Source organism: Barbatula barbatula, assembly GCF_947034865.1.
Source record: "Barbatula barbatula genome assembly, chromosome: 19".
NCBI lineage: Eukaryota > Metazoa > Chordata > Actinopteri > Cypriniformes > Nemacheilidae > Barbatula > Barbatula barbatula.
In genome coordinates, this window is record NC_136782.1 from 12,520,200 (window position 1) to 12,547,502 (window position 27,303).

Genomic DNA, 27,303 nt, shown 5'->3' on the forward strand with positions numbered 1-27,303 from the left:
CTAATGGAACTATGGAATGGCCTATATTGTCCCTTGATTTAAATTGAGCCTTGTCTGTGAAACAAGGCCCAGATGTTACATAGGATGAGATAACAGTTCCTTCCTGTTTGAGTTTATAGTCCTCCTATAGTCCCGTTCTTTTAAAATATGAGTGTTAATCGTTGACCCAGGTGTTTCTTGTTATCTCGTTTTCCGATTGTATTTAAGACCTTGTGTTTCAATCGTTGTCTCTGGATTATCTTGTCTTGTTTAAATCTATCTTAATCTACATGTGGAGCTGCTTCGATGCACCAGTGTTACAATGAAACACATTGTCTAAGGAGCAACAGATAGCTTTAGGGAAAATAGCAATGCAATAATTGGTAAAAACAAGATATGTGGCAAAGTGTAAAGAACTTAAAGGGACATTCCACCCAAAACTAAAAAATCTGTCATCGTTTACTCACCTCAAGTTGTTCCAAACCTGTATAAATATCTTTGTTCTGATGAACAAAAAGAAAAATAACCTTTAAAGGCGGGGTGTCTGATTTCCGAATTAAGCTTGTTTAGACAAAGTCGGACCGGGTACCATAACAACCTTGTAGCCAATCAGCAGTAAGGTGCACAGTGCACAGGACGGACATTAGTCAAGCCGGACGCTGACAAAAGTGAAAGATGGGGGTAGGGGTGTGTTTTTATTTATTTGAACATCAACAACGGCTAAGAGAAATAAGAGACCCCGCCTTTAAGATAAATTGCAGTGAGAAGATGGATTAAGGTTACAACACGAGTTCTAAACATAAAGTAATGCTAGTGTAGAACACAAGCATTCTTTTTGTTCGCGTTCAACTCATGGATGAGACTGTAATTAACAAAAATAAACTTTTTTTGTTACCTTTTAATTTTATTATCTATTTCTATTTAATGTCTCCTGATTGCATTTAATATTTTATTTCTCAATTCATTTCTGGTATTGTAGTCCAATATAGCTGACCTGTGGTCCTTGTTTTATAAAGTCTTTTCTGTACATTTTCCCTTCAGAATGTTGGTTTTCGCATATGAACTAGGTTAACATATAAACAGAAAAACTAGTCACATTTACTACACTGTAGCTAAATAAATATTAACTGAAACTGGGCTTTCCAATCTCTGCCTCGTGCTTCTATTTTTGTACCATGATTGTTACGTCTTATTAAAACCGACAAGTTAGATGCTGTCCTTGACGTATGTTGAAAAGATGGTGTAATATATGTTTTGGGTTTAACAGGTCGATGTCATTCTTACAATCTTATTGTTACTTTGTTTTGCTTTTCTTTCCTGAGATAGTCCACAATATTAGACAGTCTACCTTGTAATCTAATACTAAGATTAATTTATAAGGATAAGTGATAGTCCTGATGTAATATTGTAGATACAAACATTGCTCAACTGCAGTTTATTGCAAATAGTGAAACCGTATGAAAGTATAATAAATAAATGATTCCGTGTCATATTCACCATGTCATGTTTCTGCATGGGAATTTCCAGTCATTTAAAATGGCATTTTCTGCTGAAACAGTATACCCAAACTCTTTAAAGATCCTGTTGTAATAAAGTGCCTAACTGGCACTGTTAAATATATCCCTCCCGGAGGGCAGATGTGTGGCTATTAATGAGTTTAAAGCGTATCAGTGTTGAATGTCTTTTTCCATGAACATATCTTTTAAAAACTGTAAATTTACCATGGTCAGGATCAGAACAGAACGAATCGGCAATTCAATACGCTGTGTTAAATAGGAGGTTTTAAGCAAATATATATGTACAAACGACTGAGTCTGGCAGTAAAGCCAATTAAAATACATCTACAAAGACAAATAAATGAATGGTTGAAAAACCCTTACATTTTACTGTTCATCTTATAACAAAGAACATTTGACCAGTTTTGTCTAGTCTGTTGCTTTGGCAATGAAGATACGTCCATCGGGGACAACACTTTCAAATTTCTATATTCAGCTATTATCATCCAGCATTGAAAGAATTCCGGTCGCACTGATACCGTTTCACCCATCATTGACTGAGTGCAGACTCCTTTCATAATGTTCATCATTGACCACATTAAGAACTAATTTATCAAGCTGCATTTAAAGTCATTTAAGGATAACTGTATATTAACCATGTCTATGGAAATGTTTCATTATGTCCAAAACTGTAAATTAGATCAGACCCTGTGTTCCAGTGTCACGGCATCCAGCTCCATCGATTTCAAATTACAGAACATTACGACAATATTGTGTTACACATTAACCTGAAATGAACAGTTGGACTGTCATCATTTACTCACCCTCAGGTTATTCCAAATCTGTATAAATGTATTTGTTCTGATAAACACAGAGAAAGATATTTGGAAGATTGTGGTAACCAAACAGTTCTTGGCCACCATGGACTACCATTGTAGTCAAAAGTGCCCCAGAATTGTTTGCTTTCCTACATTGTGCAAAATATCTTCTTGTGTTCAACAAAAGTTATTTTTCCTACTATGGTTGTCCATGGTGGCCAAGAACTGTTTCCAAATATCTTTCTCTGTGTTCATCAGAGAAAATTATAATTCATAGGTTGGGTAAATTATTAAAGAATTAAAATGTTTGGGTAACATGTTCCTTTGAATGGTGCCTAATTTGTGCCAAATAAACAAAACAAGCCATTGTCTTTATTCTTAAGTGGCTTGATGTGCACAACTTTACGCAAAGCTTAGAGCTGCGTCAAAACTTAAAACATTTATTACAGAGCTCAATAGCCAGTCTTGCTTGAGTCATAACATATAAAAGCAATACTTGCATTCTGTTTGACATTTCATCACCTTTAGAATAAATGTAAAAAATTGCTCCAAAACGATTTTAACAGTTTATAGACTCATTGTGACACAAGCTGACAGTTATACTGTAATATACTTAAACAGTGTAGCTAGCCTGCTTTTCAAGCAATTTAAATAAACCGATATTATGCACATATCACCAGCAATAAATGATACCAAAGCAAAATGTTGCCATGCAAAGATATTGGGTCATTAAGCTGAAATACTGATTATATTCCAATTCTCAAGAAGTTATGACTAGTCTAAGACGACTTGTCGTCTTATGATGTCTAATACATGGGGTAAACGCATGTTAGGTATATATAACATCAATGTATGGTAACGTGCTTTTGATATAAAGCATTGTTTGATTATTAACAGAGTTGTTTAGAGAAAGGATATAAACTGGTACAATTCAGCATTTCCCACTATGACACAGAACTCTGATAATGATGCTGCTCGTACAGATACTTGCAGACAGTCATCCTTATTGTATAGATTTTTTTTAGCTATGCGAGAATGTCTTTTAATCCAATAATCCGTTAAATTGAATGCATTTGCAACACTGATTTTATACAGAAACTTCCATATTAAGCAAAAGCAGTACATATGTTCTGAACAAACTGACACAATTTAAACGCTTGTAAATCGACATTGTATACGGTCCAAAATGATATATTTATAGAATTTACATATAATCTCACAAATGTATACAATTGAATGCAAGTCGGATCCCAAACCACCCCCTGCCCATCTTAGTCCAGTTGTTTACTCCACAAGAGGGCCACAGCTTTACAAATTCCTACATCATGGTAGTTGAAGTAGCAAAGGCCGGCAAATGTGACAGTCGAGAGAACGAAGAGACCTGCCTTAGCCATCTTCACTTTAGAGTCTCCATGAACGTAGTCAGTCAGAACTTGGCCAAGTCCCCTAGAAAACACACAACACAAGGCATATATTAAAATACTTAGATAGACTAAACGTGTATGCTTTGTTATCTTTTTCAAACAACACTGTAGTGTCCAGGATGTTGATGATTACTTGACAATTTGTTGTTAATAATTTAATGCTATTGATTATACAATGTCCCAACCAGACACGCAAAGCTTGTGTGTGAACTTCAGCCATGTACTCTAGCTTGTAAAACTGAAGTGGTCTTGTTGTGTTGGTGCAAAACATCAAGTAACTTCAATAATATTTTACAATCCACATCCAATATTGGAACTTAAGACTCTATTAAGACTCTTAGCGTACATATGGTATGCTTAGTCCTCCATGTGCTTCAGTTAGAGTTAATGATTAATCCACTGAGTGTTCGCTTTAATGACAATTGAACCTTTGCGTGGAGTTGGATTGACAGGCGACCAGACCAATCATAACGCTATTACGTGCCTCCTGTTGCTATTAGCCATTTTGTCCAACAAATCAAACTATTGTGTTTAACCAGCTGTGCATTTTGCGGTTTTAAAAATTCCTTTGTGATTGTTGCTGGCCGTAACACTGTACGAACTTGATCCCAGCTAAATGTCATTTCACTGTGGAATCTTAGTTGTCATAATGTACAACAATAAAGACTTCTAAAAACAGACTCATACAAGATGACTTGTCCAGAGTTTGACACCATGATGGACTGACTATGCTATAATCCATGGACTGCATCTCATCCACACTGCCAGAATTTTATGGGAGTTCAAATTTGATCTTTATGGTCATAATCACAGTTTCACCCGTTGCCTAAACGTGTCAGAAACCAATGCCGCAAGCACAGTACATTAGGCAAGAGGTTCGATCTTTTTTTGTTTACCTTAATCTGAGTCACTTTCACATCCTGAATATATACACTTCAAATGCATATTGCAGACATATTGCTTTTTGGCTCAAAGTACACATCATATTTTTTCAGAAATGATTATTTCACGACAAATATTCTTGAGTGCAGTGTGAGCGCTCCAGCTGATGTCAGATATAGTAAAAGAGGGCAGGCTTTGCAAAGGGGCAATTGACTTTAAATTACTTTGAAATTACTAAAAACTATAGTAGAGCTGAGGCTGAACAACTTATTAAATGCTTAATTAACATGTGTCATCTGCGTGCCCCAGGGCCCAGTTTTTCAAAAGTAGTCCACTAGGATTTTGGATAACGGATTGGATCAAATCTTGAAAATGTGTTTTTCAAAAGAAAAAACGGATCACATAATCGGATTAGATCACGTAATCCAATCTTGGTTTTGATCCAGATCAAACCTTTAGCTTGGGTTTTTCTGAACTTTTTTGTAGGATTTGGATCACTTTGATCCAAAATATCTGGCTTAAACTGATCCCATCAGAAGGGTGGATTCAGCGTGGATTTCATGCCCAAAATGTAATGAAAACTTAAAAAATGTACCAAATAATACTATATTTGGATCATGCACCTATTGCACTGCAACTTTAATAGCCAATGTCAATAATTTATCCATACCTAAGTCACTTGCACTATTTTAGTCTAAATTACTATCTGTTCATATCCACCTGTACATTAATGTTCATAGTATATAGTCATCTGTATATATTGTTCATAGTATATACCTACTGTCATATTTTCATAGAACATTCCTACTGCAAAATATTTTTATAGTCCATGCCCACTGTATTATATTCTCTCATATTGTATTCTGTATTTATTCTAACTGTATATCCTGCACTTGCTAACTGCACTTCTGGTTAGACCTAAACTACATTTCGTTACACTGTACTTGTATATGTGTAATGACAATAAAGTTGAATCTAATCTAATCTAAAAATGCAGTATCTTACAAGATATCCTTAAATGATATTGGGTCTTATTTATTCATAAGGTTTTAATTGTATTTGTTCATCCATCAGGCTACAGTGATTAAACGTATTCAGCCTTTCAGTATAGGCCTAAAGCAAAGTAGAAAGAGTTTGGCCTCATAAAATAATTATCCAAACCAAAAACAATACATTTTATTCTGTCACTAATTGATATAGATATTCATCACAATCGAAAATATTTTTGTTTTTAGAATAATTATTAGTGATGCATGCAAGGATTACAGAATAACCAAAAAAATGCAAAGAATGGCAATCACTGATTTTTGAAATCCAATACAAAACCAAATCAGAAATAGTGTCTAACTATTGTGTCCCTTGTTGCACGTCCTGTTTGCTCGTTCTGGCAGTGTTTGTGTTGTAGGTCTCAGATGAGCGGACTGCAGGAAGAGGATGGGGTGGGGGTTTTCTTGTTTTTAGTTTTTTTTAAATGTGTGTGTTTTCATTTCAAATAAAAATAAACTTATATTGACCCCACATTGGCTATTCCACTTGTTGCTCTTTACATATCTATAGTTCTACATTGTGATTTCCTATCCTGTTTGAGCACTGGTTATCCAGCACTGGTTATCCAGATTTGGTGATCCTGAAAAGTTCCTATCCGGATCAGACTGATCCAATCCGATGTTGCTTTAAAAAACTGGCTCCAAAAGTAAAATGGATTACGTGATCACGGATCGCAAAAAAAGGATTACTAAATCCGGATCAGTTTTATCCGGATTAAACCTTTTGAAAAACCGGGCCCAGGGAAATTAAAACTAATCCCAGAATTCAACATGTTTTAAAGCCAGTTTCTTTCAGCTAGTACCATGTGTATATCCGGGTAAAATAAATAAAGAAGGAATACAACAAATACTTCCTAAAAAGGTTTACATCAATGTATGGATCCATCATGTCAACCCTGATGTAATTAATTGCTTTGCTAAAATTAGCAGGGCAGCCAAGAGGTTAAATCCTTGCACAAAGGGTATTACAGCCACCCATGACTTGGCTTTAAAGACCAAAGCAGATTCATTAAAAGGGTGTCAGAACCGATTGCGAGAAACAGTATAGCGTAAAGGTGAACACTCAATACAATCTTAAATCAAAGAAATAAAAAATGCTAAACACTGTCAAGCAGAAACAACCATTTTAAACCATAAACCAAACTGTCCTACCAGTGACCATGCAGAGTGAGTGCGGCAGCTAAGGAGTAGTCAATAGCCGGGCCTGGGTAACAGTAGGCAACAGGCATCATGCCCAGAAGAACCGCGCTCAGGACACGCTCTCCTGTCCAGTGCAAGGAAGCCGCTTTGGACCCAGAAGCAGCTATGAAGCAAACAGAAACCCAAAAATCATTGTGCTTTTCTGTTGTCCGAGCACTCAATTATGCTAATACAACAGAAAGCTAGTCTAGACCTTTAGACCAGGAGAAAGGTGTTAAGGCATGAATAAGCAAAATCACCGGTTAAAGTAATAAAGATATTACAATATAAAAGACCAACCATAGTCAGAGGGTGTTGCGTGTATCTTTGCTGAGATTAGGTATGGAGAGTCCTGATCCTTCTGTGCAGCCACAGGTCTGATGAGCAATGAAGAGCGAAATAACAGAGCTGGAAATCCATAAAACATAAAAACAACTAATATCATTAACTAAACGAGAAAAGTTGCTTTTGAATGAAGAAATGTCACTCCAAATATATAAAATAAGCCACATGGCCATACTATGACGTCGCCTGTAAAAATCATAAGGTTTGATAAATATGTATCGCTAACTTAACTAATGTTTTTACAGCGTAATCGTGACTAAAAAAGGTGTTTGTAAATAACACCATACACGTAACAGGATAAAGACCCCTCAAGAAAAGGACAAAATACAACAAACATATTTGGAGTTTATTTGGAGAAATACAAAAACATCAAGCTAAAATCTGTTTTGTGGAGGAGTGAGGTTAGCATGCTAACTTAACTGTACAGTACATGTACGATAGCTGAGATTAACATGCAACGTTGTATCGAAACAAAACCTTAAAAACGCTAAATAACTACTAGTGAGCTGTGACACAATGTAAATGTAAAGGTAAAGACAAAGACTAAGCTAAAACGAACTTACGCCTGACGCCTCTGTGGCAAACAGCACTTATCCTTGTAAGAGCCGCCATGATTCTCTCAAGCAGCCCAAGGTCACAAGAATTACCCGGATGTACTACTACGTTGACAGTGACTGGTGTTATCAAATAAACTTCATTCATGAGCTTCATTTATTTTTTTAAATACACGACTGACTTAATAATTAGCCTACACATCAATTTTATTTTATTTTCTAAAATTACATACAAAATAACGTATCAACGTTTGATTTCTGTAGCTGTAGCTCTCACAGTATTTCAAAGAGACTGTTATGAAAATGACAATGACAATAGGCCTATACGAAAATGAAATGAAAATATATTTTAATATATTTTTAAATTACTTATAATATTTTTTTATCATTTTATTCACTTAAAACACAATTGTAACTTTACTAAAGAAGTTTTACAAACACTAGGCCTATTACAGATTAATAGAAGATTCTTATTTTACTAACACATATGATATTAATAATTTTTTGCTATTTTTGCAATAGTCTTCATTTACATTTCAGAATGTCACAGTTAATGAAAAATATTTCAAATCAAGATCAAATCTCCATACACTTGTTTAGATGCATAATTGAAATCCAATGTTGTTTACATTTACATTTAGTCATTTAGCAGACGCTTTTATCCAAAGCGACTTACAAAGAGTTCGGGGAGCAATAAGCGATATGTCATACAAAGAGCTATAATACAATAGGTGCTAATACAAAGTTACTAAATTTTATAAGTAAATTTAGTAAAACATTTATAATTTTACTTTTATTCGTTTTCTACTTTATGCTATTTATATCTCTTGCAGCTCGCAGGCCTGATTTTATGGCCGTCTCGATCCAGCCATGGGGTCTACCCGTGTGCTCTCCTGCAAAGTAAATCTTCCCTTCAGGCTGGACTAAAACACTTTCATAGTCTATCATCTGAAATGGAGTGAAGATAGCGAAGGCACCATGACTGTAAGGATCCAATCCCCACTTTTTCACTGTGCCCCCTGTGCAGAGATGGCGGATATGTTCTCCATGGATCTTCACCAAGTCATTTAACACCAGGGCTTTCAGTTCATCGTCTGGTACACTCTGAAGCAGCGCAGCATCATCGGAGGAAGTGTAAGAAGCTAATACAGCCCCCCCTGATATGCCGGGGAAGCTATGGCTGGGGTAGTGGATGAACCGTGATGGTAGATCTGTGATGCTTTTGCCACCCTTGATGCCATCATCCTCCCAGAATCTCTTGCTGAAACTAAGCACCACCTTTGTTGATGTGGAATAGTGCAGTGATCTTAACGCTTCCATCTTTATAGCTGTCAGAGGGGGGTTCAAATCTATAAAGAGTGTTGCTTTGGCTGTGGTCGTCATTAAGACATAATCGGCAGTAATGTTGGTCAGAGCGGAGGGGTTACGCCAGTCTTGATATGAAACCATCACATTGTTTTCTGTCTGGCTGATGGCCTGGACTGTTGAGTTTAGAAAAATTGTGGCATTCAGCACAGCATAGAATGCGTTTGGGAATGAATCAAAGCCACCTTTGAATTCATAGTATCTAAAGAAAAAATATACACTATTTAGCATTTTTTGTAATGTACATTCAGATATTTATAATATGCATTTTATGCAACACAAACAAAATATGTTGATGGTAGTAGATGTAATGCAATAACTTACGTTGTATTGTCACTTATGTCAGCATAAATGTAGAGCATTTCAGTAAGAGCTATGTAGAAGAAACTGTTTTCATTGAGGATATCTCCAATCATTCGCAAAGCTCCTCCACTTAAATTTCCTACATTTACTAAATATTCCTTTTGAAAGATATAGCACAATTATTCATTATGTTTTAGCAAATTTTTCCATGATTTGTGTTGTTGATGATATTTTACCTTAAGAGAGTATGAATCATATGTATGCAGCATCTTCTGACAGCCCATTTTCTGCAGATCATCTCTTAACTAATACATGCCCCAAAGAGAATAAACAATCCATCAAATATACTGTTAATTTGTCTAAAACCTTTTAAAATTAAGAAATTTTAAAATAAGGGATACAATTATTTTACTCACCTTATTTAATGCCATGTCAAACAGTTGACTTGCATTTTTTCCCTTTTCCTGCTCACTTACAGGGTAGTTCAGAACATCTGGGTTCTGACGTACGGTGTAGGTTTTGTAACGCAAGCCATTTATAAAATAGTAAGTGTTATTGTCTTCCTGTACAAATGGTCCCATCTTCAAGCCCAGCTTATGTGCAAATATCATAAGAATCCTTAAAAAAAGATAATTAAAACAAGCTGTCTTCTCTGTTCCAAGCAGTTCCATCATATTACCCTCAGAAATGTGGATTTAAATCTCATAGAACAACATAAAACATTACTTACCTGTGAAAACTTGGGATCCTCATGGCACCAAGTTCAGCATACCAGCCTGCTTTTTTCTCTCTATGTGTTAGAATTCTTCCACCAATTCGATTACTTGCCTCAATAATCGTCACCTATAGTAAAATGTATTGTAAAAAATACAAAGTGAAAATAAACAACAGAAGACATGTTCATTTAAAGACATAGATTTCATTTATACTAAAGAAAGTATTTTATCTAAATACAGCATAACTAAAGGGTACTTGAACTTCAACGACACATTAGATGTTCTATCTACAACAGAACAAATGGGTTATATCTTAAACAGAAACTATACGATAGCGGATAACTGCAAGATGAAAATGCTATTTTAAATGGATGATTGACAGGTAATTTCTGAAACCTTGTGTCCAGCATCCTCCAGAAACTTTGCAGCAGTTAGTCCAGCAGCACCTCCTCCAACAATAATGACATGTTTAGGAGACTGGGTTGGAGGCAGACCTTCTTCTGCTATCCTCAGCAGCTCTTCATAATCCTTGTCTTGCAGACATTTGATAAGAGCATCATTTGAATTTCCACCAACATGGTATGTAAAAAAGATCAGTGCCATCACTGCAGGTACTGTGGAAAACAACAAAATACACTATAAAACCTGTCAAATAAATTTTGGGGTCAAGAGTTGTTTGAAGATAGCCTTGGAGTTTTCGTTTGGCCATAACAGATCCTCGTAGTATTAAACAACAGACGTAGTTGTGTTTTCCTCAGAAATTTTTAAGTTCTCTATTCACACTGTCGAGGAACGTTTCGTCTCAAGTGGTCGGTGTTTTACTTTCTATTTCCCAGCTATTAAATATACCCTACCTCTTTTACTGTCGCAATCTCCGCAATGCATCCACACAAAACATTTACACAGATTAGAAATGAACATGTCGATTCAATACTTACAGTATTTACACATGGTCAAGTTTTTTAACACTTTGAATTGGGCGCGCCACAATTCCGTGCGTCTAGCGCAACTTCTCGTTGGCACTGAGGAAATTGAAACCTACGGAAGAAATAAATCAAAGATTGAAAATGAATGAATAAATAAAATGCTTGGATTAAACTTAAAAATATGAATGTTCGTGTATTTATGAAAGACTAAATTGCAATTGAATGATTTGACACACTTTTACAAATGAATTTAAAAGATAGCGCCTAGAATGAATTGATACTCACCTTCATAACGAAAAAGGGTAATATTACGTTAGCAGTCTACTTGCTTAATTTAATTGACTTGAGACGGAGAAGACATTGAAACTGTCTGACAGGACTATCTTTAGATTTGAGCTACAAATATATGTCTATAAGTCTCAGCCTAACGACTCGTGTGTGGGCTCCTCTATTCTGCAAGAAATATTTTCCCACACAGACTCAAGATTCAACCATTCTGAACAAATTAGATTAGTGAGCTTCAGTATTCATTAACATACCCAATTTCCGTCAAAATCATTTCTAATCACTCAATTTTTACTGTCACCGAGCAAGAAATATAAATTTGGTCTTTGTAGATATTATCAGGTTTGCTTAGATTTACTTGTAATACCAATGGTGTATTGTAAATACTGTTAAGGCAAATTACTTACCAGAGTCCTTGATGCTGTAAGTGTGATCTGTATGATCTGCTCCTTTTATAGTTTTGAAACCGAAAGAATCGTGCTGACTAAACCACAATGATTTTCCATGTTCCTTAGTTGTAGAATATAGGTTCACAGTAAAAGCATGCATTTTATATAAAGTTTTTAATTAGACATTCTTTAGTCATAATACTGCTCATTTTCATTTCTGGTTTTATTCTATTTTCTATTTCATTTCAACGTCTATTTTTTGTAAATTTATTTGTAAGTTCTCTCTTTCTTTAATGTCATGGGACTTCAGCATCAGACAGGAATGAACATGTCAGGTCCATGATATGCATCTCAAAAAAGAAATGTTGCTTCCCTTCAGGTCCAAGACAATAGTCTGGTATATTAATGTACAATTGTAGCTTGCTTGTTTGAGCTTGTTGATTTCTTTTTGTATAGCTCCTTTCAAACAGGGATTTAGTTGATAACGGATTCTGTGTGAACTAGTTGTCAAACCTGGAGATAAATTCATTCTGAAAACAATAACCACCAACACACCACAATAGACGGATGTATGGCAGCAAACAACAAGAAAGTTATGAACAGTTTCTGTGGTGGAGGATGAAGTCTTTAAGGGGTTCAGCCAAGTCTGGTGCATTTTGGACCAGTTGGAGTTTTTGTAATAGACCTGCAGGGCAACCACCTAATAGTGCATTACAGTAATCTAGTCTTGATGTCATAAAGGCATGTATAAGCTTCTCTGCATCTGATGGTGACAGCATTTGACGTAGCTTAGATATATTTTTAAGATGGAAAAAAGCTATTTTACAGGTGTTGAATATAGAATAGAATATAAAGCCAAGATTTTTAGCTGAAGATGAGGGTTTTATGGAAGATCCATCAATAGTTAAGCAGTATTCTTGGTTGTTACGTAGGGCGGGTTTCGGTCAGTTTTGTCCGAGTTCAGTAATAAAAAATTGCTACTCATCCACTTTTTTATATCGACTATGCATTCCACTATTCGATGGAATGGCTGTGTTTCATGATTAATGCTTTATAATTTATTTAAATAATGTATTATATCATTGTAAAATAATGTGTTTGGCCAGAGGTCCCATTGCTACATTGTTACCAGCAGGTGTCGCCAGACTGCAGTGCTTTGAAAAAGTGAATCAAGTTTCTGGTTAGAACGATTCAACGCTTCGAAAAGCGAAATTTCTCTCGGTAACCGACTTAAACAAACAAACACGTCATGCATTACCTACGCTAATATTCAAATATTAAAATGGAGCATAATTATTATTATGGACGGCTTTTCTTTTTTTCCACAGGCTTGCGCAAATTCAAGACCTTTATTTTGACATTCGTAGCCTGCATGGTATTGCAGGAAGCTGTTTTGATGCCACGTTCACGTAGTTTAGTTTGTGGTCCACATTTTTGAACAATTAAAAGGTCAGATTATGTTTAAACTTGTCTTTTTTCTTTATAGCACTGATTTTCTAAAAAAACGATCGTTTATCCGAACCGATTAAAAGGTAGTAGGGTGAATGTCAATGGGAAATAGAAGTCCTGCCAGACTGGTTAACGTTAACTTACGTTAATTATTCTTAGACAAATATTGTTCCTCTAAGTATTTCATACATTATCATAGCAAATTCTTGATTTGCTTGTTGAGTGCACAACAGTGAAAAGTAGATGGCTAACGTTATTCCTTATTTGGCTCTAAAGTCACGTTTATATGCATGGTTAACTAAGATGTTTAACGTTAATTCAGATATGTTCTGTGTCGTATTTTGTTTGTAGGTTTGACATCATGTCGAGGGTCCCTATGGGTAAAGTACTGCTTCGCAATGTTATCAGACATACAGATGCCCATAACAAGGCACGTAACTGAATAGAATTAATCGGAATTATTTCTCCTGACTTTTCATCTTCAATAATGACATTGTCTGCCAAAACTCTGATCTGTTTTGTTATTGTTACTTCAGATTCAAGAAGAAACAGATATGTGGAAACTGAGGGACCTCGAACGACAAGCTTCATCGACTCATCTCCCAAAGCCCAGGTGACTGCTACACTTGCTGTGCTAAACCTATTGTGTAATTTCTGCTTCATAGTTCATTCTTTGATTCTTTTGTTTCATGCAAAATTCCCACTTAGTGGCCAAATGCACTGTGACCGCTATTTGAAATCAGAAGGATCCATGCGGGACAGGCTTGGAGACAGGTTGTCTGAGAGGGATGAGAAAGAGGCCAGATACTGGACACAAAAACTGTACGAGTTTGAAGCCAATGATCCTGACAGGTATTTTTCAGCCGTATTTATTAAGGTGTTAGCTTATAGTATAACAGTTATTTCACATGTTTGTTAACTGTAAGGTCTAAAGTGTGTTTTTCACTCTCAGGTGGGGTCACAGTGGTTTTAAGGAGCTTTATCCAGAAGAATTTCAGCCTGATGGGTAAGATGTGGCTCTTGTTTTACTAGTTTCTTATAGATATTCGGCATGCCCATTTTTTCATACTGCACTGATTTTATTTATTCAATCATTTGGCTGTCTGTGTCCATTTTCTTCTTTATGCCGTGTTGGCATATTTCCGGCATATTTCCGGCATATTTACTTATATATTAGGGATGCACGTAAAATATTCTTTTAAATTTTTTATGTTTAGCCGATAAATCATTTCCTCTGGTTAAACCTCTTCAGGTTCACGCTGCTCACAGTTAAAATACAGTACTGTCTTTCTGTCATGATCATTCACTTACTGCTAATAGCAAAACATTGTTGACGTGGGTACAGTATGTAGATACAGTTTTTATGAATTTGTAAATTATAGGAACAAAAGCATATTGTTTGAATCAGAATGCTGTCTGAATGCTTTCTGTCTTGAGACCTGTTAGACAGGTGGCTATTAAGAACATTTTTCTGGGTTGCTCGGGAAGAACATCTGTTATTTGTTTGTTGAATAAAATATATATCAGAAAGGTTTAAAGGTTAAATAATCTTTAACTAGTGTAGAGTAGGCTTGGTACATGATTTTCAGGGGGAAAAAGAGAACTAACGGTAACCTTGTTTTCTGCAAGTGTCATATACAAGCAGTTGTCCTTTTGCCATTTGTTTCAGTCTTTGGAAGTGTTATATTTATATCTAGAAACTGTTTATCAGCATATATATCGGTTATCGACATCCCATGTTAGAGAATCATCGGTTATCGTTTTCGGCCAATATGTACATATCAGTGCATCCCTATTATATATAGGTATAGAAATGACACAAATGACAGCCCAACAAAAATACATAAATGAGAATAGTTAAATTGAATGTACTGATTTGCATGCATTTTCTGTTTGATCATTTAAAAAATACTTTTATTGTTTTATTTTATGTTTTGCTTGTTTTATACTTATTCATTTGTCTCAGAGAAAAGGACTGCAGTGATAGTAAACACAGAAGGAAAAAACGGAAGCTCGCTTTAAAACCTGACATGGAGAAAAATTCCAAGAAGTCATCCAAGAAGAAGAAAAAGAAGAAAGAGAAGAAGAGTAGGAGAACTGTGGGCCTTGGCTCAGAGTCATGCAGTGATGCAGAGGACAGCGGGAGGAGAGAGCAAAGGAAGAAAGCCGGAAAAAACAAACATAGGAAAAAGAAACATAAAAGCAAAGAGAGAACTGAGGACAGTAGCAAAGAGGACAGCCATTCAGAAAAAAGGCTAAAAACACGGAGGAAAAGAGACTGTCTTGAAACAGACACTTTGACTGAGCCTCAAACGAAGAAACGGAAAAACTGGAGAGTGGCGAAAGACGAGAGATCAGAGGAGAGCTCTGATGGATGAGCTGCTTCACTGACATGTGGGACTGAACTGTCATCAGCTCATTTATATTTGACTGACTCTGATCATGTCTGATTTCAGGTGTGTGATATACTGTATATACCTCGCCCAGCAGAAACTTGACTTTTTTACCGTGTTTGCAGCCAGGAGTGTTTGTTTTTTATAATGATTTGTTTTGTAAATCTTTTTAGATATTTTTAAATATATTTTATTTTTTGTAAGACTATACATTTCTTATCTTCAACTTCAAAAGACAAAATGTCAGTCATGTAAAATTTGGTACAGTCTTATTTGATCAAGCTCTCATACTTTAATGTTCTGGTAATGACAGCACAAAATAATTTGTATTTGCCGAACATCAGTGAGTGTACAAATTAAAAGAATACCATACCCAGTGTTGTCCTCATCCAGCCATCCTGTGTCATTTCAAATGGTACATGCAAATACAAATCTAGCAGAATTTCTGTACTGCTGTCTTTCATGCAATTGTAAAGCGGAGGAAGAAGAAGGACTGTCAATGTCCAAATAGACAAAAAACACGTGTTTAAAATCTTGGACTTCGAGGTCACTGCTCATTTTCATCATGAGAAAAAATGGCATCTATGATTTTGCAATAAACACCTGCTTTTATATTCTAGAAAGAAATACAATTTCAAAAGGCAGGGTTAGGGTGAGTTATGAAAAACCTTTTGTGTTTACCATTTCTTTAAATGGGGAATGTTTGTATCATACGGCAATTGTCCAGCAGGTGTCACTAATACACTATGTATGTGTGGCAATCTCAACAAGCCATTTCCTTCATTATCGTGCTGTAAACATGAATCATGGCGTGAAGAACATTGTGTCACTTTGGTAATGAATCTGAGCTGGTACAGGGACTCCAAACAACTCTGAAAATTGTCAGATATAGCCAGGCTTCATAATCGAATCAAATTAAATGTGACCAGTTTTCATCAGCCAAGATCACACGAGGCTGAATCCAGCTTCTTATTCGCAGTTTCTTATTGACGCTATCCGTTCCACCTTAAAAACGCGAAGCATCCGCTTTTCCAGTTTCTTATTCACGCGTAGCTTAGGGATCATCTCGCGTTTCTCTTCTTTTACGTTTTTAAAATAAAAACGTGTGTGTGTGTGTGTGTGTGCGTGCGTGCGTGCCTGCGTGCGTGTGAGAGAGAGAGAGTGCACAGATGATGGGATGCTGCTTGCTGTCTAAGTCATGACATGCTGAATGCCCCTTGGATGAACGTGAACTTCACGTGGAACCTCCATCACCCACTCCCCTTACCATTCTCTATATTACTTTGATAGAACAGTTTTTTAGGCAGCCTATCTCCACAAAGAATATTAATCATATCCAAAAGTACCTACATGTTTCTAAGTGCAATATTCTAGTGCAGAGCCTGCAATATGGTTTATGCATAATTAAGTAAATTATGTGTATATTTGTAAAAAGCATAGTATACACCGTTTTTTAATACTTTGCATATCTATAATTAACTGTCCCTCTTACCTCTTATGTAAATTAATTATTTTCATCATTGATGTATTTTATTTTTATTTTATATATTTATTTTTTCCATTTCCTGTGTTTGTCTATACTGTATTTTTTCATTCTGAGCTCCTGAAACCACAACACGTTGCATGTCTGTGTGTGCACAATTGGAAAATAAAGCTTATTCTAATTTTTTTCTGATCCACTGCTCTTATACAATTTATTATACTCTTGTTGGTCTAAGCCATTGCGTATATTACTGCTATGCAGTTACATGTATATAGATTTATGTAAACTTGTTTGAAAATGTGTTTTTGTACAAGCATGTCTTTGATGGTGCGTTAAAAGTTCCACAGCTAGGTAATACCTTGTCTTGATGTCTACCGTCAAAACAGTTTTACTCTAGCATTATGGGGTTATTGGGACATTTTGAGGTGCTACATCTCGAGAACCTTTAAGGATGCGTTAAAAGTTCCACATAAGGGTTATACCCAGTATCCTTGACTACCACCTGGCCAAAAAACAGACAATTTTACTGTAGCATTTTGGAGTTATTGACCCCTGAAGTTGGCATATTTCACAGTACTCTTCAATGCACCTATGGGACATTTTGAGGTGCTACATCTCAAGAACCTTTAAGGATGCGTTAAAAGTTCCACATAAGGGCTATACCCAGTATCCTTGACTACCACCTAGCCAAAAAGCAGACAATTTTACTGTAGCATTTTGGAGTTATTGACCCCTGAAGTTGGCATATTTCACAGTACTCTTCAATGGGCCGTTGCACCTATGGGACATTTTGAGGTGCTACATCTCGAGAACCTTTAAGGATGCGTTAAAAGTTCTACATATAGGTTATACCCAGTATCATTGACTACCCCCTGGCCAAAAAGCAGACAATTTTACTGTAGCATTTTGGAGTTATTGACCCCTGAAGTTGGCATATTTCACAGTACTCTTCAATCGGCAAATGCACCTATGGGACATTTTGAGGTACTACATCTCAAGAACCTTTAAGGATGCGTTAAAAGTGCTACATATAGGTTATACCCAGTATCCTTGACTACCACCTAGCCAAAAAGCAGACAATTTTACTGTAGCATTTTGGAGTTATTGACCCCTGAAGTTAGCATATTTCAGTACTCTTCAATCGCAAATGCACCTATGGGACATTTTGAGGTGCTACATCTCGAGAACCTTTAAGGATGCGTTAAAAGTTCTTCATATAGGTTATACCCAGTATCCTTGACTACCACCTAGCCAAAAAGCAGACATTTTTACTGTAGCATTTTGGAGTTATTGACCCCTGAAGTTGGCATATTTCACAGTACTCTTCAATGCACCTATGGGACATTTTGAGGTGCTACATCTCAAGAACCTTTAAGGATGCGTTAAAAGTTCCACATAAGGGTTATACCCAGTATCCTTGACTACCCCCTGGCCAAAAAGCAGACAATTTTACTGTAGAATTTTGAAGTTATTGACTCCTGAAGTTGGCATATTTCACAGTACTCTTCAATCGGCAAATGCACCTATGGGACATTTTGAGGTACTACATCTCGAGAACCTTTAAGGGTGCGTTAAAAGTGCTACATATAGGTTATACCCAGTATCCTTGACTACCACCTAGCCAAAAAGCAGACAATTTTACTGTAGCATTTTGAAGTTATTGACCCCTGAAGTTGGTATATTGCACAGTACTCTTCAATGCACCTATGGTACATTTTGAGGTGCTACATCTCGAGAACCTTTAAGGATTCGTTAAAAGTTTCACATAAGGGTTATACCCAGTATCCTTGACTACCACCTGGCCAAAAAACAGACAATTTTACTGTAGCATTTTGGAGTTATTGACCCCTGAAGTTGGCATATTTCAGTACTCTTCAATCGGCAAATGCACCTATGGGACATTTTGAGGTACTGAAGTTGGCATATTTCACAGTACTCTTCAACAGGCCAATGTCAATGGTTAATACAAAGGCAGGGATGATTCTGTCGCTGTCCAAGGTGCTGCAAATGATATCACAAAAAGGTTTAAAAAACTCATCATTATCCAAAATAATTCTGTTTATATTATGAGTCATTGATGATGTTATCATTATTTTTAATTTTATACTATCCTACTGCACATAAAAACATACTTTTTACATTCCAATATAATTATTGGACTATGGCTAATATTTATATTATATTTATATTAATATATTTATTTTATTATAAATTGCAGTACCTATATTTTGAAGGATTGGGTTAAGCCGCAAATACGAACTTCGAGTCTTATTCATAGTTTTATAGTTCATGCAAGTGTGATGAATAGGTCACCTATGATTGATGGACACTCCCCTTAATTTGAAGGACTGGACATGGTTAATTCAATTAGTGGTTACAGCTGATACGGGAGGAGAGGTGTGCTGATCTCTACCTCTCTTATACTTCGTGCTGTTGTTACACAGGCAAGTGGTAAGCACTGACATTATGCTCAGAAAAAGGCTTAAATCTTCGTCACAAAGGACTTGAACATTCGTAAGGAAGATTCAAAGACCATTTCCCTTTCTCGCAGCATGCAGCCAACGAGGTATAGTGTTTTATTTGTTGGTATTTTGTGTCAGTAAAATGCCATTACATCTGTTGCACAGGCTTTGCTTTTGCTTTTGCTTTTGCTTTGTGTCAAGCTAATGTTAGATTTCGGTATCTTATTTTGTTTTCACGGTAGAAATGGAGAATTTGAGTCCTCAATTAAACCAGTAGCAAGAGAACCACTTGTGTTAATAGAAGTTGTAGATTGTTTTCATTGTTAGTTTGTCTGTTAATGCATTGTTAACAAATTGAACCTCATTGTAAAGTGTTTCCATTTATTTGATTGCATATGCTTGCCATTATAAATAATCAAAATAAGAATTATTAAGAAAGTGCTTCATAAATAATACAGGACATAAATTACATTGATAAATAAAGTTTATTTGTAATATGCCTTTTTTAAATTTTCTTTGTTGCATGCCTTGACATTATCTGTCCCCATGTGTTTAATCATCTGAAGTCTTTGTGGGACGCTGGCGTGATCACTATTCACCTCATGATGAGCATCCCGAGGTAAAAGTTTGAGAAATGGAAAATACTTAAGTGTTGAAGCTGTCTTAGTATTTTTTGCTGTTCATAACTTTCAACTAAACGGTAATATTACAATTTAATCCGCTAAACTGCAAGGTTACAAGATCCATTATGTAAATGTTTGGCTACAGAGAGGACTTCAGTGTAGATCAAAACTGGTACAGTGTCTGACCTAAATCGAGAAAGTGACTTATTAATTTTAAAAAGGAGTTAGCTGAACTTTTAGAAATTTGCTGTGTACTGGGTCACTTAAACATTATTTAGTGAGCCTATGAAACCAATGAAACATTGTTGTATAGGTTTAGTTTTCTTTTTCAGTGCTGCAGCTGTTCTTAAGGTGCAATATATTTTATGCTGATTTGTTTTATTTTTACTTTTCTTAAGCTGTATCAGTTTATATGAATCACCACGCATTACTAAGGTTTGAAAATTTATTCTGCATCCTTTCAACAGTAAGTAAGAACTTTTTCAACAATTTCTGTACTGTTCTTCAGACATTTTTCAGTGGATATTACATATTAAACATTAAAGGTAAACTTTTCGAAGATACATTACCCTTGTATTATGTAATCATGAGGAGAGCTAATTAAGCTGTTTTGCTCATAATGATCATTCCTGCATTGTAGGCACTCTTCAGTCTTCCAGTTCTTTCTGGGTATTTTCATCTTCACAAAATGAAAAGACATGAACATAATTAGTTATTCTTTTACGATCATGTAAATGTAAAAAATATATATATTTTGTCTGTTTTCGATGGAAATGAACTGGCAAATTTTCCCTTTTATGTCTTCCTTTCACTTTTACTAGTGCGTCTTCGAAATGTGAAGCCTGTAGAATGATCTGTTTGGCCAGACACTTCCACCTTAACCAGGACACAGTCTGCATCTCTGGCAGGTTCCTCAACTGTGCACAACCGGGAAATTTTCAACTGGCCTTTCCTTGCCAGAATGGACACAATTTCTTTCTTGACTGATACTGAATAGCTTTATTATACGAAAATGCCAGAACACAGTTGCTAATTTGACAGAGTTTTTCTGAAAGCATGTCTGTCCAGCCAGCTTTAAGGATTCTATATCCTTGTCTTTTGCATGGTTTTATTCCATTCCACTCATCTTTTGACAGCTGTAATTGTAATTCAGGGGGGCACTGCTGAGCCTGTTAATCTCCTTCTGTACAAGATGTATGCTTTTGTTCATCCTCCTCCCCCCCCCCTTTCTTTTCAATGTCACCAGACTATGGTGAATCAAGATTCCTAAAGTTAAGTTTTGTCCCCCTGTAATGGTAAACTTGTCTTTTTTGTGGAGCAGTCAGGACACAGTCATGGTGAAATCACTTATGTCTTCAATGCTCTTGTATCCTACACACTTTGGGTGAAACCAATCTTTACACCTGTCACACTGAGCATATGGTTTGTCCAAGGTGTTTGGTAGCTTGCAGACACAATATAGAGTTTTAGAAGAAACGGATTCCACTGAACTGGAATGCTCAGCCTTATTATGTAAAAAAACTAATAAATTACTTCATATTGCACAATACATTGACTACTCTCAAGCATATTTAAGGAATATCAGTGTTCTACTCGGTTATGTCCGTACTTAAATTTTAAATTACAACAAAGTTTAAATGTGAGGTAATGCATCGAGATAGATGTGTTGAAAAACCTAACTAAAAACAGAAAGGGGGAGAGATTAATTTACTTTTATTGAAGAGATCTTGTGAAGTCTCTTTCTGTTCTTGAAATTGTTAGGAATAGCTAGAGAACAACATAGCTGTCCCCAGACACCTGTGTCTTGATAAGAAGTATTGAAGAAGTACTGAAAGACTGTCCATTAGACTGGAGTTCTGCTAATTCTGTGAAAATGTTTTCCTCACTCACAGACACATACCGTATCTGTTAACAATGAACATAGTTACAATACAGGTTAAGACTGCATTAAAAACTGTGTGCCCCCAAACAAAAACACCCACAGTCATCTATTAAACAATCTTAACACATTCCTTTCCAAACACATTGAACCTGCAACAACAAAACTAAATGAATGTTTGCACGCAAGAATATTATAAAATGTTGATAGATCATTGTAAACAAGTACTGCCAATAAAACAATAGTAGGCCTACTAACGTTAAGCCACACACCATGTATAAAGAGAGCCTATATTTTCAATACATAAACAAATGTATGCAGAAATTAATTCGCTTACCTGTAAACATCCTTAGACATCTTGCGATGGGGTCCTAGCTGTCAAACATTTTAGTCCAGGTAGGCATACGTTTAAGTTTTTTTGTAGTCAGTTTAATTGTACTATTTTACCAACGCAATTACAGTCACACTATAGTTGGGATTGCACATACCTATGTATATGCATAGGATAAAGCAAGTTAAGACACTTTGGAAAAAAGCGTCTGCCAACTACATACATTTTAATGTAATCACGCATTTATTCATATAAAGGTCTTTAAACTATTAAGGCGAGATTGAAAAATGGTTGCATTGATACGTCCAGTATGTTGACAGTTTCTGGCTGTGGGTAGCAGTTCCGTCTGGTAGGCTGCGTCAGAATCTTTCAGACAGCGGACCAGTATTAACTTCTCTTTCGTCCTTGAATGAACAAAACAGGCAAGATTATGCCAGAAAGCACATTTTGTATTCTGAAGTATTAAATGAATACAAAGAGTTATGAAAATAGTAAGCACATTAGACCTGCTTAGGGCTGCAGTTCTTAAAGGGGCCGCGTTGTTAAACCTACTGTTAAGTCACTTATGTTAATATAAAAAAAGGGAATCAATGTGATTTAGATGCTTAAAGAGTATTCTACCACCTTTTTAAATATTTAGAAATAAAGACTGTAGTGTTTAAGAACTTAATTGTGACCCTGGACAACATTACCAGTCTAATGGGTAAATGTCTTGTTTTACAAATTGCGCCTTGAATTAATGTATGGTTGTTAGGATAGGACAATATCTGGCTGAGAAACTTTATTTGTGAATAATGATATTACCAGAATAAATGTAATTGATATTGTATTTTTAAGGCATTCTAATTCTTAATAGCCATTTCAGCACCTTGGGCATTGATAGAAATCACCTTATCCCCTGCACATTGAACGCTAAAACTAAGTCTGCTTTCTGGCATGTTGGTAGACAAATAGACATGGTATAACACAGCTCTGGAACATTTAACATTTATCCTCAAAGACAGTTGAGATATGGCACCCCAAAATGTGCTAAAAGTGCAACCGCCATTGTACCGTTTTGTGAGATATGCCAAACGTGAGATTCACGGGTCCATAACCTAAAAATGCTACAGTAAACATGTCTTTTTTTTGGCTAGGTGGTAGTCAAGGATACTGGGTATAACCTATATGTAGAACTTTTAACGCACCCTTAAAGGTTTTCGAGATGTAGCACCTCAAAATGTCCCATAGGTGCAACGGCCCATTGAAGAGTACTGTGAAATATGCCAACTTCAGGTGTCAATAACTTCAAAATGCTACAGTAAAAATGTCTGCTTTTTGGCCAGGGGGTAGTCAATGATACTGGGTATAACCTATATGTAGAACTTTTAACGCATCCTTAAAGGTTCTCGAGATGTAGCACCTCAAAATGTACCATAGGTGCATTGAAGAGTACTGTGCAATATACCAACTTCAGGGGTCAATAACTTCAAAATGCTACAGTAAAATTGTCTGCTTTTTGGCTAGGTGGTAGTCAAGGATACTGGGTATAACCTATATGTAGCACTTTTAACGCACCCTTAAAGGTTCTCGAGATGTAGTACCTCAAAATGTCCCATAGGTGCATTTGCCGATTGAAGAGTACTGTGAAATATGCCAACTTCAGGAGTCAATAACTTCAAAATTCTACAGTAAAATTGTCTGCTTTTTGGCCAGGGGGTAGTCAAGGATACTGGGTATAACCTATATGTAGAACTTTTAACGCATCCTTAAAGGTTCTTGAGATGTAGTACCTCCAAATGTCCCATAGGTGCATTTGCCGATTGAAGAGTACTGTGAAATATGCCAACTTCAGGGGTCAATAACTCCAAAATGCTACAGTAAAATTGTCTGTTTTTTGGCCAGGTGGTAGTCAAGGATACTGGGTATAACCCTTATGTGGAACTTTTAACGCATCCTTAAAGGTTCTCGAGATGTAGCACCTCAAAATGTCCCATAGGTGCATTGAAGAGTACTGTGAAATATGCCAACTTCAGGGGTCAATAACTTCAAAATGCTACAGTAAAATTGTCTGCTTTTTGGCCAGGGGGTAGTCAAGGATACTGGGTATAACCTATATGTAGAACTTTTAACGCATCCTTAAAGGTTCTTGAGATGTAGTACCTCAAAATGTCCCATAGGTGCATTTGCCGATTGAAGAGTACTGTGAAATATGCCAACTTCAGGGGTCAATAACTCCAAAATGCTACAGTAAAAATGTCTGTTTTTTGGCTAGATGTTAGTCGCCAATACTGGGTATAACTCCAATGTAGAACTTCTAACGCACCCTCAAAGAAAGTCGAGATATGGCACCCCATGCGGTAGACATCAAGACAAGGTATAACCCACCTGTGGAACTTTTAACGCACCATCAAAGACATACTTGTACAAAAACACATATTCTGTACATACAACAAGTGACAAAGTTTACATAAATCTAAATACATGTAACTACATAGCAGTAATATACGCACTGGCTTAGACCAACAAGAGTATAATAAATTGTATAAGAGCAGTGGATCAGAAGAAAATTCTAATAAGCTTTATTTTCTAATTGTGCACACAGACAAGCAACGTGTTCTGGTTTCAGGAGCTCGGAAAGAAAAAATACAGTATAGACAAACACAGGAAATGGAAAAAAAATATATATATAGAATAACAATAAAATACATCAATGATGAAAATAATTAATTTACATTAGATGTACAGTTAATTATAGATATGCAAAGTATTAAAAAACGGTGTATACTATGCTTTTTACAAATATACACATCATTTACTTAATTATGCATAAACCGTATTGCAGGCTCTGCACTAGAATATTGCACTTAGAAACATGTAGGTACTTTTGGATATGATTAATATTCTTTGTGGAGATAGGCTGCCTAAAAAACTGTTCTATCAAAGTAATATAGAGAATGGTAAGGGGAGTGGGTGATGGAGGTTCCACGTGAAGTTCACGTTCATCCAAGGGGCATTCAGCATGTCATGACTTAGACAGCAAGCAGCATCCCATCATCTGTGCACTCTCTCTCTCTCACACGCACGCAGGCACGCACGCACGCACACACACACACACACACAAAAGTTTTTATTTTAAAAACGTAAAAGAAGAGAAACGCGAGATGATCCCTAAGCTACGCGTGAATAAGAAACTGGAAAAGCGGATGCTTCGCGTTTTTAAGGTGGAACGGATAGCGTCAATAAGAAACTGCGAATAAGAAGCTGGATTCAGCCTCGTCAAGATCACACTGTTCTATTTGAACACAGCCCGGGAGGAACAGACCGTTCACATCTTTTGCCTAGGGCAAGATGTTGTGATCTTTGTAGCGTTTCCTGGTGTTATGCCATAACTGAAACTGTAATAAACTTGTTGATTGCTCAATAATGGTGAGTACAGCTGACAACGAACATGTCTAGTTTCTGCGGTGTGAAAAAAGAGTGACGTCTGGTTGTTCCATAAACATATCAATTGCAAAAACCTTCACTCATTCGGTTCCACTGTGGTGGAATGAACTGCCAGCATCCTTCGAAACTTTCTAAAAACAACTCTTAACACACCTGTTCCGCATTCATTTGACTAACCAATAACTGTCTGTTTTATGTCTAATGAAAACAATTCTCTTGCTCATTCTCTCCTTTGCTTACTTCAGCATTAAAAGGTAAAGATTAAAAGGTAAAAGATTCTGTCATCATTTACTCACCTTGTTCCAAATCTGTATTCATTTCTTTGTTCTGGTGAACACAGAGAAGATATTTGGGAAAATGCTTATAACCAGACACATTTTGCCCCCTATTGACTACCATAGTAGGAAAAAACAATGTTAGTCAAAAGTGTTTACTATACTATGGGGGGCAAGATCTGTTTGGTTATAAGCATTCTTTCAAATATCTTTCTCTGTGATCTTCAGAACAAATACATTTTTACAGATTTGGAACTCGAATGTGAGTAATAATGACAGGACTTTCATAGCCTGAGAATCAAACCAGCAACAGTCTGGTCCAAAATCCGACTCTCTAATCATAAAGCCACGACTGCCTGATTCTGGTCTGTGTTTGGTCATCGGTCTTGATCTAGTTGCTAGTAAATATGATTATTTGATATTGTTAATTTACATTAATATTTTACTATATATTGATTGTATTCAATTTAATTAAAACAACTCAACAGTTATGAAGTTTGGTTTGGGCCACATAACGTTTGTTTGTGGTGTTGTTTATGAATTTCTTTCTTAAGGGTTGTTTGTTTGAAAGGCCTGTTTAAATTCACAGTGTCCCCAAAAATGAGAAATTTCACTCATGTCATTATCGACGTGAATGACATTCCTTGAAACGTGCAGTGAACTAAAGCCTTCACAATAAAAGTTTAAAAAAATTCATAACAAATAAATTGATGTATGTGCTAAATATGAGGTGTTCTGAATGATTTTGTTTGAAAGTTACTAACTAAAAAAGTTTTTTTTAATCCTTTCAGCGAATCACTTGATCTGACTAGAAACTGGTCTGAATGACCCTAAAATCGAATCCCTATAAATTGTGTTTCACTCAACAAGGTGAAAATGTTGGTTGCAGTTCAGATCAACATGGCAACAAAGACATTTCTATACATATAAAAATGATCATGTTGTCATGTTTTCAGTTGAAGTGATTTTTAATAACTGGAGGGGAAGATTACATTAAAAATACATTGAATTTCAGTCCGTTTCACATGCAAAGCTGTTGCTTGGTTTGAAAAGACTTGGAATATAGCTGAAGAGTCATACGGACCACCCGAGGCATGTTCCTTCTTTGAGTGAGCAATGTCGGATCTGCCTTAGTCAACCAGGTCAATCCAATAATCCTCCTTTATTGAGTTCTGCTTGCCGAGTACTTCAGATTTACGTCATGTTGTGTGGAAAGGCTTGCCATATCAACCTTCCTACTGTTCTCAGTAGTAAAATAAGTTATTCAGGAAGGAT

At 36.1% G+C, this 27,303-nt stretch overlaps 3 protein-coding genes across 3 annotated transcripts; 1 reads left to right on the forward strand and 2 right to left on the reverse strand.

Annotated features, from left to right (window-relative positions):
* Positions 1–1,834: 1,834 nt before the first annotated feature.
* On the reverse strand, positions 1,835–7,859 carry sdhdb (succinate dehydrogenase complex, subunit D, integral membrane protein b). Its single transcript, XM_079481692.1, has 4 exons — positions 7,733–7,859; positions 7,125–7,232; positions 6,798–6,948; positions 1,835–3,739 (listed from the first exon to the last, which is right to left on the reverse strand). The coding sequence occupies exons 1-4, from the start codon at positions 7,779–7,781 to the stop codon at positions 3,565–3,567; spliced, it is 483 nt and encodes a 160-aa protein (XP_079337818.1). The 5' UTR covers positions 7,782–7,859; the 3' UTR covers positions 1,835–3,564.
* Positions 7,860–8,527: 668 nt separating this feature from the next.
* Positions 8,528–10,710, reverse strand: il4i1 (interleukin 4 induced 1; the record flags this gene model as incomplete). The annotated part of the gene is made up of 6 exons (XM_079482056.1): positions 8,528–9,290; positions 9,413–9,549; positions 9,628–9,696; positions 9,808–10,009; positions 10,122–10,234; positions 10,504–10,710. The coding sequence occupies 6 exons, from the start codon at positions 10,708–10,710 to the stop codon at positions 8,528–8,530; spliced, it is 1,491 nt and encodes a 496-aa protein (XP_079338182.1).
* Positions 10,711–12,865: 2,155 nt separating this feature from the next.
* nkapd1 (NKAP domain containing 1) lies at positions 12,866–15,991 on the forward strand. The gene is made up of 7 exons (XM_079481060.1): positions 12,866–12,928; positions 13,036–13,156; positions 13,508–13,586; positions 13,693–13,769; positions 13,865–14,008; positions 14,109–14,162; positions 15,123–15,991. The coding sequence occupies exons 3-7, from the start codon at positions 13,518–13,520 to the stop codon at positions 15,532–15,534; spliced, it is 756 nt and encodes a 251-aa protein (XP_079337186.1). The 5' UTR covers positions 12,866–12,928; positions 13,036–13,156; positions 13,508–13,517; the 3' UTR covers positions 15,535–15,991.
* Positions 15,992–27,303: the final 11,312 nt, after the last annotated feature.

Bases quoted from the DNA above. Each gene is read 5' to 3' on its own strand.
- sdhdb (XM_079481692.1), bottom strand. From the start codon at position 7,781: ATGGCGGCTCTTACAAGGATAAGTGCTGTTTGCCACAGAGGCGTCAGG. The intron at 7,233-7,732 runs GTAAGTTCGTTT...ATGGATTTCCAG, and splicing joins TTGCCACAGAGGCGTCAGGC to CTCTGTTATTTCGCTCTTCA. The intron at 6,949-7,124 runs GTTGGTCTTTTA...TTTGCTTCATAG, and splicing joins CGCAACACCCTCTGACTATG to CTGCTTCTGGGTCCAAAGCG.
- nkapd1 (XM_079481060.1), top strand. From the start codon at position 13,518: ATGTCGAGGGTCCCTATGGGTAAAGTACTGCTTCGCAATGTTATCAGA. The intron at 13,770-13,864 runs GTGACTGCTACA...ATTCCCACTTAG, and splicing joins ACTCATCTCCCAAAGCCCAG to TGGCCAAATGCACTGTGACC. The intron at 14,163-15,122 runs GTAAGATGTGGC...CATTTGTCTCAG, and splicing joins GAAGAATTTCAGCCTGATGG to AGAAAAGGACTGCAGTGATA.